At 41.0% G+C, this 13,560-nt stretch overlaps 1 protein-coding gene across 5 annotated transcripts in view; it reads left to right on the top strand.

The window, feature by feature from the left end:
• Positions 1-13,560, top strand: part of EMCN (endomucin) — a 55,699-nt gene that overhangs the window by 25,656 nt on the left and 16,483 nt on the right. For all 5 annotated transcript variants that reach the window (XR_010372707.1, XM_064450022.1, XM_064450019.1 and 2 more), the window contains exons 5-8: positions 1,993-2,121; positions 8,644-8,676; positions 11,722-11,775; positions 13,023-13,118. Coding sequence is in view for 4 of the 5 variants with exons in the window: in XM_064450022.1 (XP_064306092.1) it covers positions 1,993-2,121; positions 8,644-8,676; positions 11,722-11,775; positions 13,023-13,118 (312 nt within the window). In the remaining variant the exon portion in view is untranslated. The remainder of the gene's footprint in view (positions 1-1,992; positions 2,122-8,643; positions 8,677-11,721; positions 11,776-13,022; positions 13,119-13,560) is intronic.

Genomic DNA, 13,560 nt, shown 5'->3' with positions numbered 1-13,560 from the left:
GAGGCATATCCAGCGCACAGCCCGTGTTCCCAGGAACAATCTGTTCTCACAGCTCCCAAACACAAGAGGAGCACCCGGAGCTGGGCTGCTGCCAGGACTGATAGGACACCTGGAACGTGTGATCCCCATGGGAAAACATCTCTCTCTGGGGTTACAAGGCAACTAGCCGCCTCCCTTCTCATCTCTCCCACACACCTGATTGTTTTGCAGTGTTCACAAAGCATATTTGTGTTTGAATGTCTCTGCACATGAAGGCTTACTGTTATTTTGCCTTATTTTTCATTCTCCCATGCAAACTTTTACTAAATTATGATAAGGGAGCCACAAGACGGTTGCTGTTACTATTACAAGCTCATCCACCTTAAAGGAATAGGGAGGTTCTTTCGGTTTTTTGCTTTTTTTAAATTGATCTCGGATTGAAATTCAGCGTTTAAAATTTTAGTCTGAAGCAACGACAGTAAGAACCAAAAGTTGAAAAGGTTTGCTTTTAAAGATTCTTTCAAGGCTTCTATGATGAGAATGCAGTAGTTATTAAAGTTCTCAGATCCTTGCATTATACCATAGTAAAAATTAAGTAGAAGGGCTTTTTACATGCATCTCTACTGCAGATTAGGCTTGCATATTGAAGGGGTTCAATGCTGAAGTTTCTGGAGGGAGCTGACTGTGAAATTATGCTTCTCATCAATAGAATCCCAGTGAAAGTTTTAGACATTTGAGCTCGTTTTGCATAATTTTCAGTACAGTTTCCTTCCAGACCTAAACCTTCAAAGAACCCATCCCTGGCTGCCCAGATCCCCTCAGTTTCCAAAGCTGTATGAAGCCCTTGACTCCAGCAGCTCCAGCTCACTTACTCTTAGCTCATTGATTTTTTTGATGCTTGCCTCTCCATGGTGTTGCACTCAATAAACAAGAGGGGAAGAGGAAGACCAAGTTAAAGGTCTGTGGTGGTAGAATAGGGACCTTTGGGTGTTGGGTGGTATTTTCCCTGAGAAAAGGTTTTTTTGAGGCACCAAACTGGTAATTAGAGTTTCTGAATAAAGCACGCGATGAAGCATTCTCACATATTGCATGTGCATGATGTTGCACTCATTTGACTTAAATATGTCTTAAAGTTGTTTTAGTTCCAGTGCTTGAATTTCATAAGAAGAGGCACCGAAAACAGTTTACAGCTCAGTCGCATCTCTGATTTATATCAGAAAGGAAGTATAAGGTTACTCTTGGGCACCCCTATGTTTTATTCAGTAGGCACTGTTTTGCCTGTTATGCCAAGGTTTGAGCATAGACATAGGAATTATCAGTTGTGCTGGAACAACTTCAATTCTTTCTTGTTGTCATTCGGTGACCTTCAGTTCGATGGTGCAGTGCACTGCCTGAGCCCGTGGTCTTGGACTCACCTTAGGCTGAAAATCTTGTGACACAGATGGCCTTGACCTTCTGTTGACTGTGTAAAAGCAGAAATAAGACACTAATTTTTTCATACATTAGTTTTCAGGGATATATTATTTCCTAGGTCTTAACAGCACAGAATGAAATAATTAACTTTGCGCTTAATTATAATCCCTAAAACTTTTTACAATATCACGTTATGTGACATTGTAGCTGAAGTTTGCTTTTTATAATTATCTATTTATTTTTAAATGAAGGTTAAAGATAGAGGGCAGTAAGTGAGCTTCTCTCTTCTGTTTGTGTTGCTTTTGGTGCAAGACTGTCTAGCTATTCCAGGCTCCCAAGTCAGAGCTCTAGGCTGTCTTCTGGCACAGATGTGAGGCTGTTTCTCATGTGAGGATGTGCTTTAAAGATGCCTTAGCTATGCCAGAAGTAACTCCTCCATAGAGATGGTTCATTACTTGACAAGCAGTTACCAGAAGCTGTAGTGTTTTCTGTCCTTAAGTCTCTTCTATGATGGTGGGAGCATTTGTCTGAGGGATGGTCCAGGATCTAGGACAATGCTTGTACAGATGTACCTTACCTGAACATCTGTCTCATTTCCAGCTACACAAGCAAGTGGAACACAATTGGCACAAAATGAGAGTTTGGATGCTTCATCTACTACAGGATGGTCGTCATCGTCTTTTTCCACAACCTCTCTACAAAACACCACTTCTGCTCCTGGAACCTCAGGTAAGTCTTGAAAACATACAGTCTATTTTCCTATAAACAGTTGAAAAGGTGCAAATAACTTTTAATCTCTTCTTAATTTGTTGTGCATTGTCCTGGAATGAGGGCCACCTCCTTATTCATGCAGGGTACACTGTGTCCATGTGATCTAGCCATGAATTATGATGAGTGATGAGTGAACTTCAAAACATTCAGTTGGGATACTCAATCTCATTACAGGAGGATATAAATTGCAAAAGATAATAGCAATCCTTATATATGCTGTATGTGGTCATTATGTAGCATTGACTGCCAGAGGAGGTCATCAAGATAAATTCTCTGGCTGCAAAGCAAAGGAGACAAAGGAGAAAACAGCTATAATTTTTACAACGGTTAATAAATCTGGAGGGCAAGTTAATGTATATTACCAATTAAACGGCATTGTTCAAAGTACAACGTGGTCACATGCAGGGTCAAAAAGATATTAATCCTTCCCAACTCCAGCCTAGTTTTATTGTTTTTTGGGTGTGTTTTGGTGTATTTATCCACCAAGAAACACTGCGGTGAATGTAGAAGCCAGATCGTATGAGTGATCATTTATTATGCTTTCTAGCTTGCTTAACTTTCCTAGATTTTGAAGAACCACTTGTTCAGGCTTTCCTAAGGTCTCTCGAGCCTTCACTTCACTCAATACTTGCTTTTGGCTACATGTATGTAAATCCAATAAGGACACTGACTTTGTTCATGTATCCCAGTTATTATTAATCTTTAACGTCCCCCAAGGGATACAAGACTTTACAACCTCTGGATTGTGTTTGTGGAAGATTAGCATGTGTGTGTACTGTGATTTTTTTTTTTTTTCCTCACAGAGGATAGGATTGGATAGAAAAGATAGAAAAGATAGAAAAAACATATCATATGTTCAGTATGTACTGAAATGTTTAGAGGCATGCAAAAAGATATTATAAGCATTTTAAGGAAGTTGGAATTTTTAAATTTTTAATCCAAGGCCACTGATTTAGAGAGGATTCTTTGCAATTATCTCAATAAGCCTATGCCCCATAATGCTCGTATTGTGAGCTGTAATTACTTGATTATCCTGTTAGGTTTTGTGTCTTTTGGCAGACACGTGCATGATATGGAAACCTTACCATTGGTACACTGCAATAAAGTAGTAAATTATAATGTTTTTAATTAAAGGTTCTCACACAGGTAAATTCTCCAGGTTAAAATGAAATTGTAATACATATCTGGCTATGGATCTCATCTAGTGAATTACCTGTTATATTGTTTGCGCAATTACATGTTACATTTAAAATTTTCCCGGAAAGTTTTACGACATTCCTTGGGTCTGTTTGCGAAAGTCATCATCTTACTTAGCTCACTTTGCTGTAAAACCAATAAATCTTTTCAAGCTCGGGGACTACTCAAGATGCCAGGACTAAAATTGCCTGGCTGAGAAAGAAAAGGCCCGTCTATCCAGGGGGAGTCAGTCTAGGTGCTTGGCATAGCCAGTGCTCTGAGTTCTCGTAAAACCACCATTTCAAAATCACTTCCTCCTGCACCAGGATTTTTACGCTTGCACCCTTCCTGTCTCCTCACAGCACCAGCTCCTTGCTTCTTTCCTGCAGCTTAAATATGCAAGAAATCCCATTACACCCTGAGGAGTTAGGTAGCTTATCCCAAACGGGTACACCTTTAGACCATCCTTGCTCCCTTATTCCCTGTATACGTTGAAGACTTTGAGAAAAAATATTTTGGTTCCCTCTAAACAGATTTCTTCTATGCGCAGTCACTCAGGTCCAAGGGAAGCCATATGCTGCACCCTAATAACTTTTAAAGCAATGCAAGTGTGAAGCCAGTTGTTTCATTTTGTGCTGATATTAGAAGAAATGCTGACTCTCTCACTGCCATCGGATTATTTCTTCCCAACTCTTTGAAATTTCACATTCAGGGTCTTCTACTGGGGCTGGATACAATTTGTTCACCAGAGCAGTGGCTGGTACGCACAATGGGGCTGGCGCTGCAGCCCATAGAGGGTAGCAGAGCTTGCGAGCTGAACGCACCCAAGCCACAGCTTCTGCATGGGAGCTCAGGGGAAGACAAATTAATGTGAAAATGATCCAAAACAGAACATTTCCATTTGTTACGCTCAACCAAATTAATTCAGCTGGCTAACCTCAATGCAAAAGAATATATTTAGTTTTGAGACCATCTTCCATTTTTTTTGAAAAATGCCATTTTGGTGAAAATTTCCTTTCTTACTGCAGAAGAAGAAAAAAAGCACATTTTGAAGTGAAATTTCCAGTCAGCCATAGCAAAAGATCAGGGTGTGGGAGGAGTGCCACAGAGAGCTGGAGAGCAACTGAAATGAGTGGGGGAGCCTAGGAAAGATCTTGGAGAAACATCAGAGAACAGTATTGCTTATTAAAGAAGATTGAAACCACCAGCCATGAAGGAGGGGCTGCGTGGTGCTCACCCAGGCTAAAGAAGGCAATAGGGACTGTTTTTAGCAGGGAGAACAACCTGCATGCGTGCCATTGACACATACGCTTCTTTAACTTTAACTTTGGCTGTCATGTATAATATACCTCCTCCTCATTCTCCACCTCCACAGAGGATTGCTTGCTAATATTTAATTTTCTCCTTTTGTTTAATTAATGAAGAATTGGAGATTAATGGCTCAGTCAGGGTCTAAACACATATGAGAAACTGCAAGTATTGTAGCTTTTTGTTCTGTGACCTAAACAACAAAAAAATCCATGAAGCAGTATAAGCTTAAGTTCACCCAGCAGGGTGGTGAGATCAAATGATCTATTATAATAAACTGTCAGATGAATCAACCTGCTGCATCTATTGATATCTTTATTGCACTCCTCCAATTATAAATCCTACTCACTTGATTCACAGGAGGCATCTCCCTAAGAAAAAATTCTTATGAGTAAGACAAGGAGAGTTTGACTTTTTCTGTACACAAACTGTGGAGGAACTCTGGATAGTGATATTAGGTAAAAATTACCCACTGTATCTTCAGCTTCTTCACAAAGACAGAGACACAAAAATCGAAGTACCTGCAGATGGAAAATACAGCAAAGCCTCAGTTAACACAGTTACACACCTAGAGTACGGTTTGGGCAAGGAGGGTTTTTTAAAGTTCTTCATTTTGCTTTGATTTATATTGTGGTATCCTCGCTGAGTAATCAGCCAAATTTATTCATTTGTTTTGCCAGTGAACACAGTTTCACATGGCTGCCCTCCAAAAACAGAAGCAGCAAAATGCAGTGAATCCAGGCTGCTTAGATAGTAGTTGTTGATGAACACAGTGGGGAGAGGTTAGTTACTGGCCTTTTTCTCCATCTGTCAAGCTTCTAACCAGTGCTGACTGACTCAGGCAGGTATTTCCAAATCAAACCACCATCATGTGCCAAATTCTTATCCTTGTCCTCCCTACTGCACAATGAGGACCCATCACAGCTAGTGTTGCACACCTCACTTTTCATGATGAATCCGGAAATCTTCCCAGATTATTTACGCAGAGCATCTACCCCCTAACTCACAGCACCAAAGGTTGTGGTAAGCTCTGAACAGGCAGCTAGAACAACTACGGTAACTATGTTAGCAAGTGAAATGCTGCCTTGCCTTCTTTCCTTCTCTTTCTGTAGAACAGCAGTGTGTGACACCACCACCATAAAGGGCACTGGATAGCTATTTAGAAAATGCAGACTGAAAGTACCTGCTGTACCGCTCTGATAAGCACAGCTTTGTTTGTTGGCACAGCTGAGCAATCTCTGAACACAGAGTGAGCTGGCACCTTGCTTGCATACTGGTGATGGGGAGAGAGAGAGAAGGGCACGAGATTTCTCCTATACATTTTTCATGCCCTAGCAGAATCTGGGTGAGATATCTTTGGGAACGATGTTTGTAGATTTATTGTTTGTAGATGTGTGCAGTTTTTAAAAAATAATAAAGGCTCAGGAGGCTCCTACAGTCCTTGAAGGAAGGGCAGGGGGCTGCTGTCATGTTTCCTACATGGAATCTTTTCTGCTGTCTGGGTTCATTGAAGTGGCAAGGTCTGGCTGGGACAGCAGTGTGGGGTTTAGTTGTGCCTGTGGAAACTGACCCGCAGGTCACCCAACCCTTCCTGTTGACAGAGCCTAATGTCACGTGCATACAGCTTTGACAAACCTTAAGTATTTGGGGTGAACTTGGATATCAGTCTTGGGCTTGATAGTCTTTTTCTATTTATTTATTTACTTGCTCTAATTTGAGCCAAGATGGTTCACTACTTTTTTTTCAAGTTAAGGGAAAATGTATAATTATATTATAACCTTGGGAGGTTTTCTTAGGAAAGTTCAACTCTATTCAGGCTTGGGAGACAAGGCTTGAAGTTTCATAGAGAAGCGACCTATTTGTAAGACTTGACAAGGTCTTCTGCCGTTCTCCAACAATATGCACACACAGGGCTTTACTGTTTTCTTGTTCAACCATTGCTGTGTGATCATATGGTATTTTTTCCATGGGATCCCGCTCCCTATAGGCTGAAGGAAAGGCAGTATTCAGGTAACAAGCAATCATATAATATTTGGGCTCTTCCTTAATGCCAGGTATGCATCCTGCTGCACTCTGTACTGTGTGTCATTCCAAACCTTCTTTGACAGGCAAGTTATTAACTTCCTGAAAGCTTTTCCTTGGCTCTTGTCGTTAATGTTGCCCAACATGCTATAAACATTGCCTAATGAATCATCACAGAGATCCTCTCTGAGCAAGGTGACACTGTTTTTTGCAGATGGATTGATGAGATGATAAAAAGCTTAGGAAAAAAGTCTCCTCTGGATCCTAGGAAGCCAGGGTGAGATAACTGTAACCTTCAGAGTACTTAGCATTACTAATATTTAGTGTGTTCAAGAAGAGCTCTTACTTCTGACTTTTAAGTACTTGGCTTTTCAACCTGAATGTGCTTTTCATGGATGTTTGTGATTAAAATGCAGTTAAAGCTCTGTCACATAAATCATTAGCACAAGTGGTTATTTGCACCCCAGTGGCTCGAGTGATCCGTGTTTTTAATTGGGTGTAGAGAGGAGGAAAAACAAGAGCAGCCATTCTGGTTTTCAAAGAGTACATTCACATCAGTAGAATAATGTGTCTCACTCATGTTATGGCTCTGGTGGTAGGAGCTGTCTTTGTGCAAACCATCAGTCCACAGCACAGAATGGGTAGTGAGGGCGTAAGAGTGGATTTGTACTCCCCAGGGACTCCAGTGAGAGGAGGAGTGCTACAACCCTGGGCATTCAGGGGAGAGGCTCAATGGCTGACTGGAGTTATGGCTGCCTTTATGCCGCTCCCTCTGCGGTCTCCCAGCCTGGCACAGTTGGGACCCAGAGGGCGTGCTGGTGGGTCACTTCGTCCCAGGGAGCTGTTGGTCAGAATCACCACTCTCCCCACAGATGCTGTGGCAGCAGTGAACCCCGAAGAGACCAAATAAGGGGGCTTTTACAGTGCTCTCCAGCCTAGAGGAAGGTGACCAAATGCTGTGATTTATATCTCAAAATAATGAGTGACTACTGAGGGTTATGTGCCTGAGGGATTTTGGTTTTTTCCATGGTAACTCCAGTAATCCAGTGTGAGAGGCCTCACCAGACAGGCAGAGCACTGGTCACTTGCCCGTGGCAAGAGACAGTCTGTCTTGTACAAACAGATAAATGTTTTACTGCCAGTTCACGCAGGTGGATATTCTCAAAGGCATGGATGAGTTAGGTGCACAGCTGCCTTTGACTTCGGAGTAATGGCTGAAAAGATTTAAAGCAACGTAATAAAAATCACTGTGGGAGCGATGGTTGTCTGTGGCTAGCCTCCAAATGTGAAGTATTCACAGCCTCCTTAATTTCCAGGCATGCTACAGTCTAGACACACAAAAGCAACAGAATACTAACAAAAAGCTAACAAAAAATTAGTGTTCTGCACCAAGAACTCATGAAGTGGCCGGGGGAAGCTCACAGTAGTGGGCCAGTAAGCATTGTTCGCAGCACTCTGCAAGGTCCATTTCTTCTTCATTGCCAATGCCTCTTACTCCTGCTGCTCAGCAGTCTGCTAGTCAAAAGCACCAAGATAATTTATGAAGATTCATTTTTAAAGGGTTTTGTGACACTTGAAGACATGTCTCAATTAGGCATTTGAGGTTCTTTTAATAAAACACTTATTTGTCAGTTAAATGCCAACTATTCACACCCAGGCACTTATTTGGTTTTGGCAGGAGGAATTTTTTAGGAATGTATCAATTAATTCAGGATTTTCTTCTCTTAAGCAGAATAACAACCCAGCGTAGGCTATGCTTTGGATTATGCTCCCATCTATAAGGGATGTTTGCAGACTTTGACAGCTCAGACTTTCTGGGCTTGGGAGCAGTGTCAGCGTGTCAGTTCTGGTCAGCATTTCTTGTGGAGTTCCTGAGCACATTGATAGAGTCTGCCAGTGTGTATGATGTGAAGACTCTGGACATCTAACCTTAAAACGGTTACTAACAAACCTGTTCCTTCTGTTTTATTGCAGACTTTCACGTGAGCACCCCGACAGAAACGACAAGTAAGAGCTCTGTGCACACTGGTGAAAAGGGCTGGCATGAGGTGGGAGGGGGGCAGCCAGAGGAAAGGAAACATTCAGGGAACAGGGAGGCTCTGAGGGAAGAATGAACCTGAAGCATAGTACAGAGAAGCAAAGGAGTGATGCTCAACTTGTAGCAATGAGTAACTTTGCTGTGATTTCTGCTGAATGCCATGTTGGACTAGCAGATACCGAAAAGAAAACAGGGTGGGAGCTCAAAAAAAATCAGGCCTAGCATACTGCGTGATGCAATGGGAAATTGATATAAATAGAGTGTTACCAAGGAGCTTGTTCTTGTCAATAGCTCTCATTCCCCATCCTGTGGTTAGAAGCAGCAGGTCCCAGAGTAAGGCAAGAGTTTCCTGTGATAGTGAACCTGTATTGTCCTATTTTCCTTTCTCTGGGTTTATCAGGAAACAGTCTCTTCTGCACTGGTCCCTGTAGTTCTTGCTGCTGCTGCCACCAGCAAAAGTTTGCCCCTCCTGTTACCTTGATGGATATATTACTCCAATTGTTGTTCTGATCCCAAATCAATCCATAGCTGGAAAATACCTTCCAGAGCCACTTTCCAGATCCAGAGAAAGTAGACATGATGGGCTGGCTTGTGAGAAACTTCAATGAATGAAGTGGATAACTGAGTTAAAGGTTTTAAGTCCTTAACCCATTTTATTCATTCAGTAGTGCTTCTTTTTAGCTCCTGTATTTCTGATTGGACTCAAGTAGTTAAAATGCTACTTATGTATTTGCCTTTCCTGCATTACTCACACCTTGGTCATTTAACAGAGAACTAGGAAAATAACCAGTGAATTTGGACCCTCAGTTTTTCTCCCGAGGAGATGTTGCACAAATGCAGGGATACATATTCATGTTTTTCAGTGTCATTTTATTTCTGTTGACATTTTCAGTCAGTATCTAGGGTAACTTATTTCTGTGATAATTGCCTGCTTGCCCTGTATATCATGCGGTATATCAGGTAAGGTAGTAAAAAGGGCAGTAGTATTTCCCTAGGAAATCTAAAGCAATCACATGGATTTACGAATTCAGAAGAATTATTTCAGTCACTTGATGATAGCTTACAGTTTCCATCCTTACATTATCACCCTTCAGCAGACAGGCACCACAGAGAGACAACTCTTGCTTTAAAGAAACATAGTGATTTTTCAGAGCTAAGGGTCTCAGACAATGATTGCTTCCTACACTATAGCATTGGAAAGTCTCAGCTGTGGCTGTATTATTTAGGCACCATACAAGACCTAGTAAATGATCATTTTTCCCCAGGAGGTTCCAGTCTCTAGTCAGACAAATGAAGGGGGGGCGGGGAAGGAAACAGAGTAGCTAATCAATCTGCCCAAGATTCACACAGCTACACAACAGCAGAACAAAAATGAAAACACACCTATCTCAAATCTTCCTTTTGCACTACCAGAAAATCCACATAAATTTTTAAGTAGGACCATGTGGCTCCTAGTTACCAGGAAAAGCCAGTATACTGGCACATCCAGCAAACCTGTGGAGAAACTGGCCCCTGGCTGTTGCCTCCTTTACTCTTCTTGCATCAGGAGAAAACGTACTCTTACATATCTGAACAGACCAGTATGTTGTGAGAACGGGAATATGGGCAGAAGAATAGTGGAGAAAAAATGATCACCAAAATGTTTATCAGTAGTGGGCCTGAGTTTTTAAAATCAGTGCAGCAAGGAACCCCTACAGGGTTGGGACGAATAAAACTTGTTTGTTACTCTAATTCAGCAAACTAGAATTACATGTTCTGCCTATACAAAAAAGTAAAAAAAAAAAATAAAAATCCATCTGTAAAAAAGATGGACCTGTCATTCAGAGACTCAGCAGAACAAAATCGTATGCTAGCCCTCAAAATGGCCCTAGGAAACTGATTTTAATGACCCAGCTAATTTTGTAGTTTCTACCCATCGAGTTGAGCCCTCTTCTGTGCATCTCTACAGTGTATGGGGTACAAATGGGTACCTGAGCAATGGATCAGAGCCTGTAACAGAGCCTCAGTGGCTGCTACTATGTCTGCACTACGTCTAGGCACAGCTAGACTCTCTACTAGGCCCCCTGCTTAACAGACCACCTTTCCCAGGCACCTCTGTTTAAGAGCCATTTCTGATATTTAAATGAGCAATGGAAGTGCTCAGCCTTGCGTTACAACTTCAATGCTAGGCATCCAGCTATGCATTTGTCCAGCTGGTCGGCTTCTTCAGTGGCAGTAAGCACACATGTACTCATGCCTCTGTCTAAGATGGAATGCAATATTGTATGCCATATAATGTAACTAGGGAATCACTGAGGTTTACTTTTTATTTTTCTCTTTTGAAGTTCAGTGATATTTTTTTTCCCACAGACTGTATGCAGCAAGGTAATAAATATCTTGGGTTTGTTGATACCCAACTCAAATTCAGATTAGCACCTGAAGGTAGAAATTCATTCCTTTAAACCCTGCCCTATAAAATGCCCAGAAGCTCCCAACAGTCATTGCTGTCCCCAAATGTGGCAGAGGGAGCACGCACATCCGTTCATAATGCTCAGCTGCCAAGAAAATCGCTGGCTACTAATATTGCACCTCTTTAGACTTCTTCATCTACTATTAGGATTTATTTTTTTTTTTAATTAGCAGTGAAAAATTTTGGTCTTTCTTCTTTTGGAGGAAGGACTAATTTTTATAGAATCATAGAATCATTAAGGTTGGAAAAGACCTCTAGGATCACATCTGAACATCAACCCAACACTCTTACTTGTTTGTTTGCTTGTCGAGATCTTCTAATATTGAACAGTACCTTAACCTCCTAAAAATGAAAAAGTTTGTGACTCGTAACCTGTAAGTGGACAAGCAGACGCCTCTTGCCAAGTTATCCAGATATTATTGAGAACTGTGGAGCACCAAATGGCTCTAGAAGTGGGGACACAGAAGTTGGTTTGGGAGGGTAATTTTTGGGGGGCAGTTGTTTGGAGAGTTCTGGAAATTACTTATTAACCTGAAAAGCAATATTGTTTCTTTTGCAAATCTAGCTTCTGGCAGTCCTGGGGAGAATAAAGTGCCAGAGGATGCTATCCACTACTCTAGTGAGTGTTCCTGCTTTATTGCCCACCTTTTGAGTTTTCAGTTGATCAGTTTGGCTTTTGATGAGTGATTGGAGTAGCAGAGAAACAAAACTGGCAGTTTTATTTCTAGCCTTACCAGACATAGACCCTATTACAAACCCAATTTAACTGCCTGTTATAAAACTCCTCTCAAAGAGAACCAGAGCTTGACAAGTTGACACCACTCTCACTGGAGAGCAGCACATTTGTTCCCAAGGACTGAAGTCAAAGTGATAAAACTGGGGGAAAAAAAGTGAACAGAGTCACCCGCTGTGGGAGAAGACACAAGAAAACATACAAAAAAGTTGTTCCTATACCATTATGAGCACATAGTATATGAATATATTGTTCTGAATTTATTATATGAATATATTGTTCATATTGTCATGGGAGAGAAGGGAGTCTTCTGCGAACTCTTCAAGCACTTGATATTTGCATGATGCATTTTACTTAATCTTTTATTTTAATATTATGCATCTCTAGGGCAAGAGTGTTGCTGCATATCTGCTATTTCCTACCCAAAGTACTGGCTTAGCAAAATATGTTTGATGTTTTTTCTACTGTAATCTTGTCTCCAGGCTCTCCCTCTAGTTCCATATATGCACACATGCATATATATGAATATTAAATATTAATTTCATCAAGAGTCATTGAAGATGCTATTTCTAAATATCAGGCTGGCATGACGGCTGATGCTGAGGAAGGCTGCAGGAATGGAGCCACAGCTTCCCCTGACACAGGGCTTAGGCCAGCAGGCAAGAGAGTGCCTGCTAAATTTGAGTGTGTCCGATTGCTGCCAGAGAGAAGACAAATGGGGAGAAACTGGGCTTATATATTTACCCAGGAAAGCTTCTCTTCGTTACATAATTCTTTCCTTTTTGTTTCTTGGCTGGGAAACACCTGTCAGGAAATGGCAGATGGTGGGAAATAATAAAAGGAAAGAAATGTCCTCATTTAAAAAGGAGATCTTGCATTTTCTGTCCCTGGTTGTAAGTGCTGTGGGGAATGTTACTGATTTATGTAACTCCTTGGTGTCTTTCTGGGTGTACAATGTTAAAAGAGAAATAATCACTTCAGCTGCTGAATTTTAGATGAGTCTTGTTTTCAAAAAAGAGAGGAAAAAATGCATATATCAAAAAGTTATTCCTGAAACGCAACTGTTTTACAAAACCGTCGGGGGCCATCAACACTGGCCCCCAAACTGACACTACATTCTCCCTCTTCTGCAGGTGTTATCTTGCCAATTGTCATCACCTTGATAGTCATTACCCTTTTTGTCTTCTTGCTGGTGGCTTTGTACAGGATGTGCAAGAAGAAAACTCCAGGTATTTGGTTTGCTTTCTCTGTGGAGGGAAAATATCAATGTGGATTTTATTATTAAAAGATCTCTGGGGTCTTTTTAGATTACCTTAACCATAGATGTTGCAGTAGTCTGATAGGAAAGCTTCTTGTGTTTCAAAGTATTTTGCCTAAAGTAGGAAAGTAACACTTCATTTTCTAAATCACTAGGAAGAATTGAGGGAGCAAAAATGCCTCTGATTTTTGGAGAATACATAATGCCATAAAGCATTTTCTTCATGCTTTTGCAGATACAAAAAGCTAGCAAACAGCTGTGCTGACACAATCAGTCAATCAGGTAGAAAGAGACAGTGAAAACTAAGTTTGGAGATATTGTTTAACAAAAATCACTATATTTTATTTCTGTTCTAGATACAGGCAAAGAAATTGATATCAATGCTTTCTTTTAGGAATACTTGATATATACAC

Source organism: Phalacrocorax carbo, chromosome 4 (assembly GCF_963921805.1).
Source record: "Phalacrocorax carbo chromosome 4, bPhaCar2.1, whole genome shotgun sequence".
Lineage (NCBI taxonomy): Eukaryota > Metazoa > Chordata > Aves > Suliformes > Phalacrocoracidae > Phalacrocorax > Phalacrocorax carbo.
This window is presented reverse-complemented; position numbering and strand designations above follow the sequence as displayed.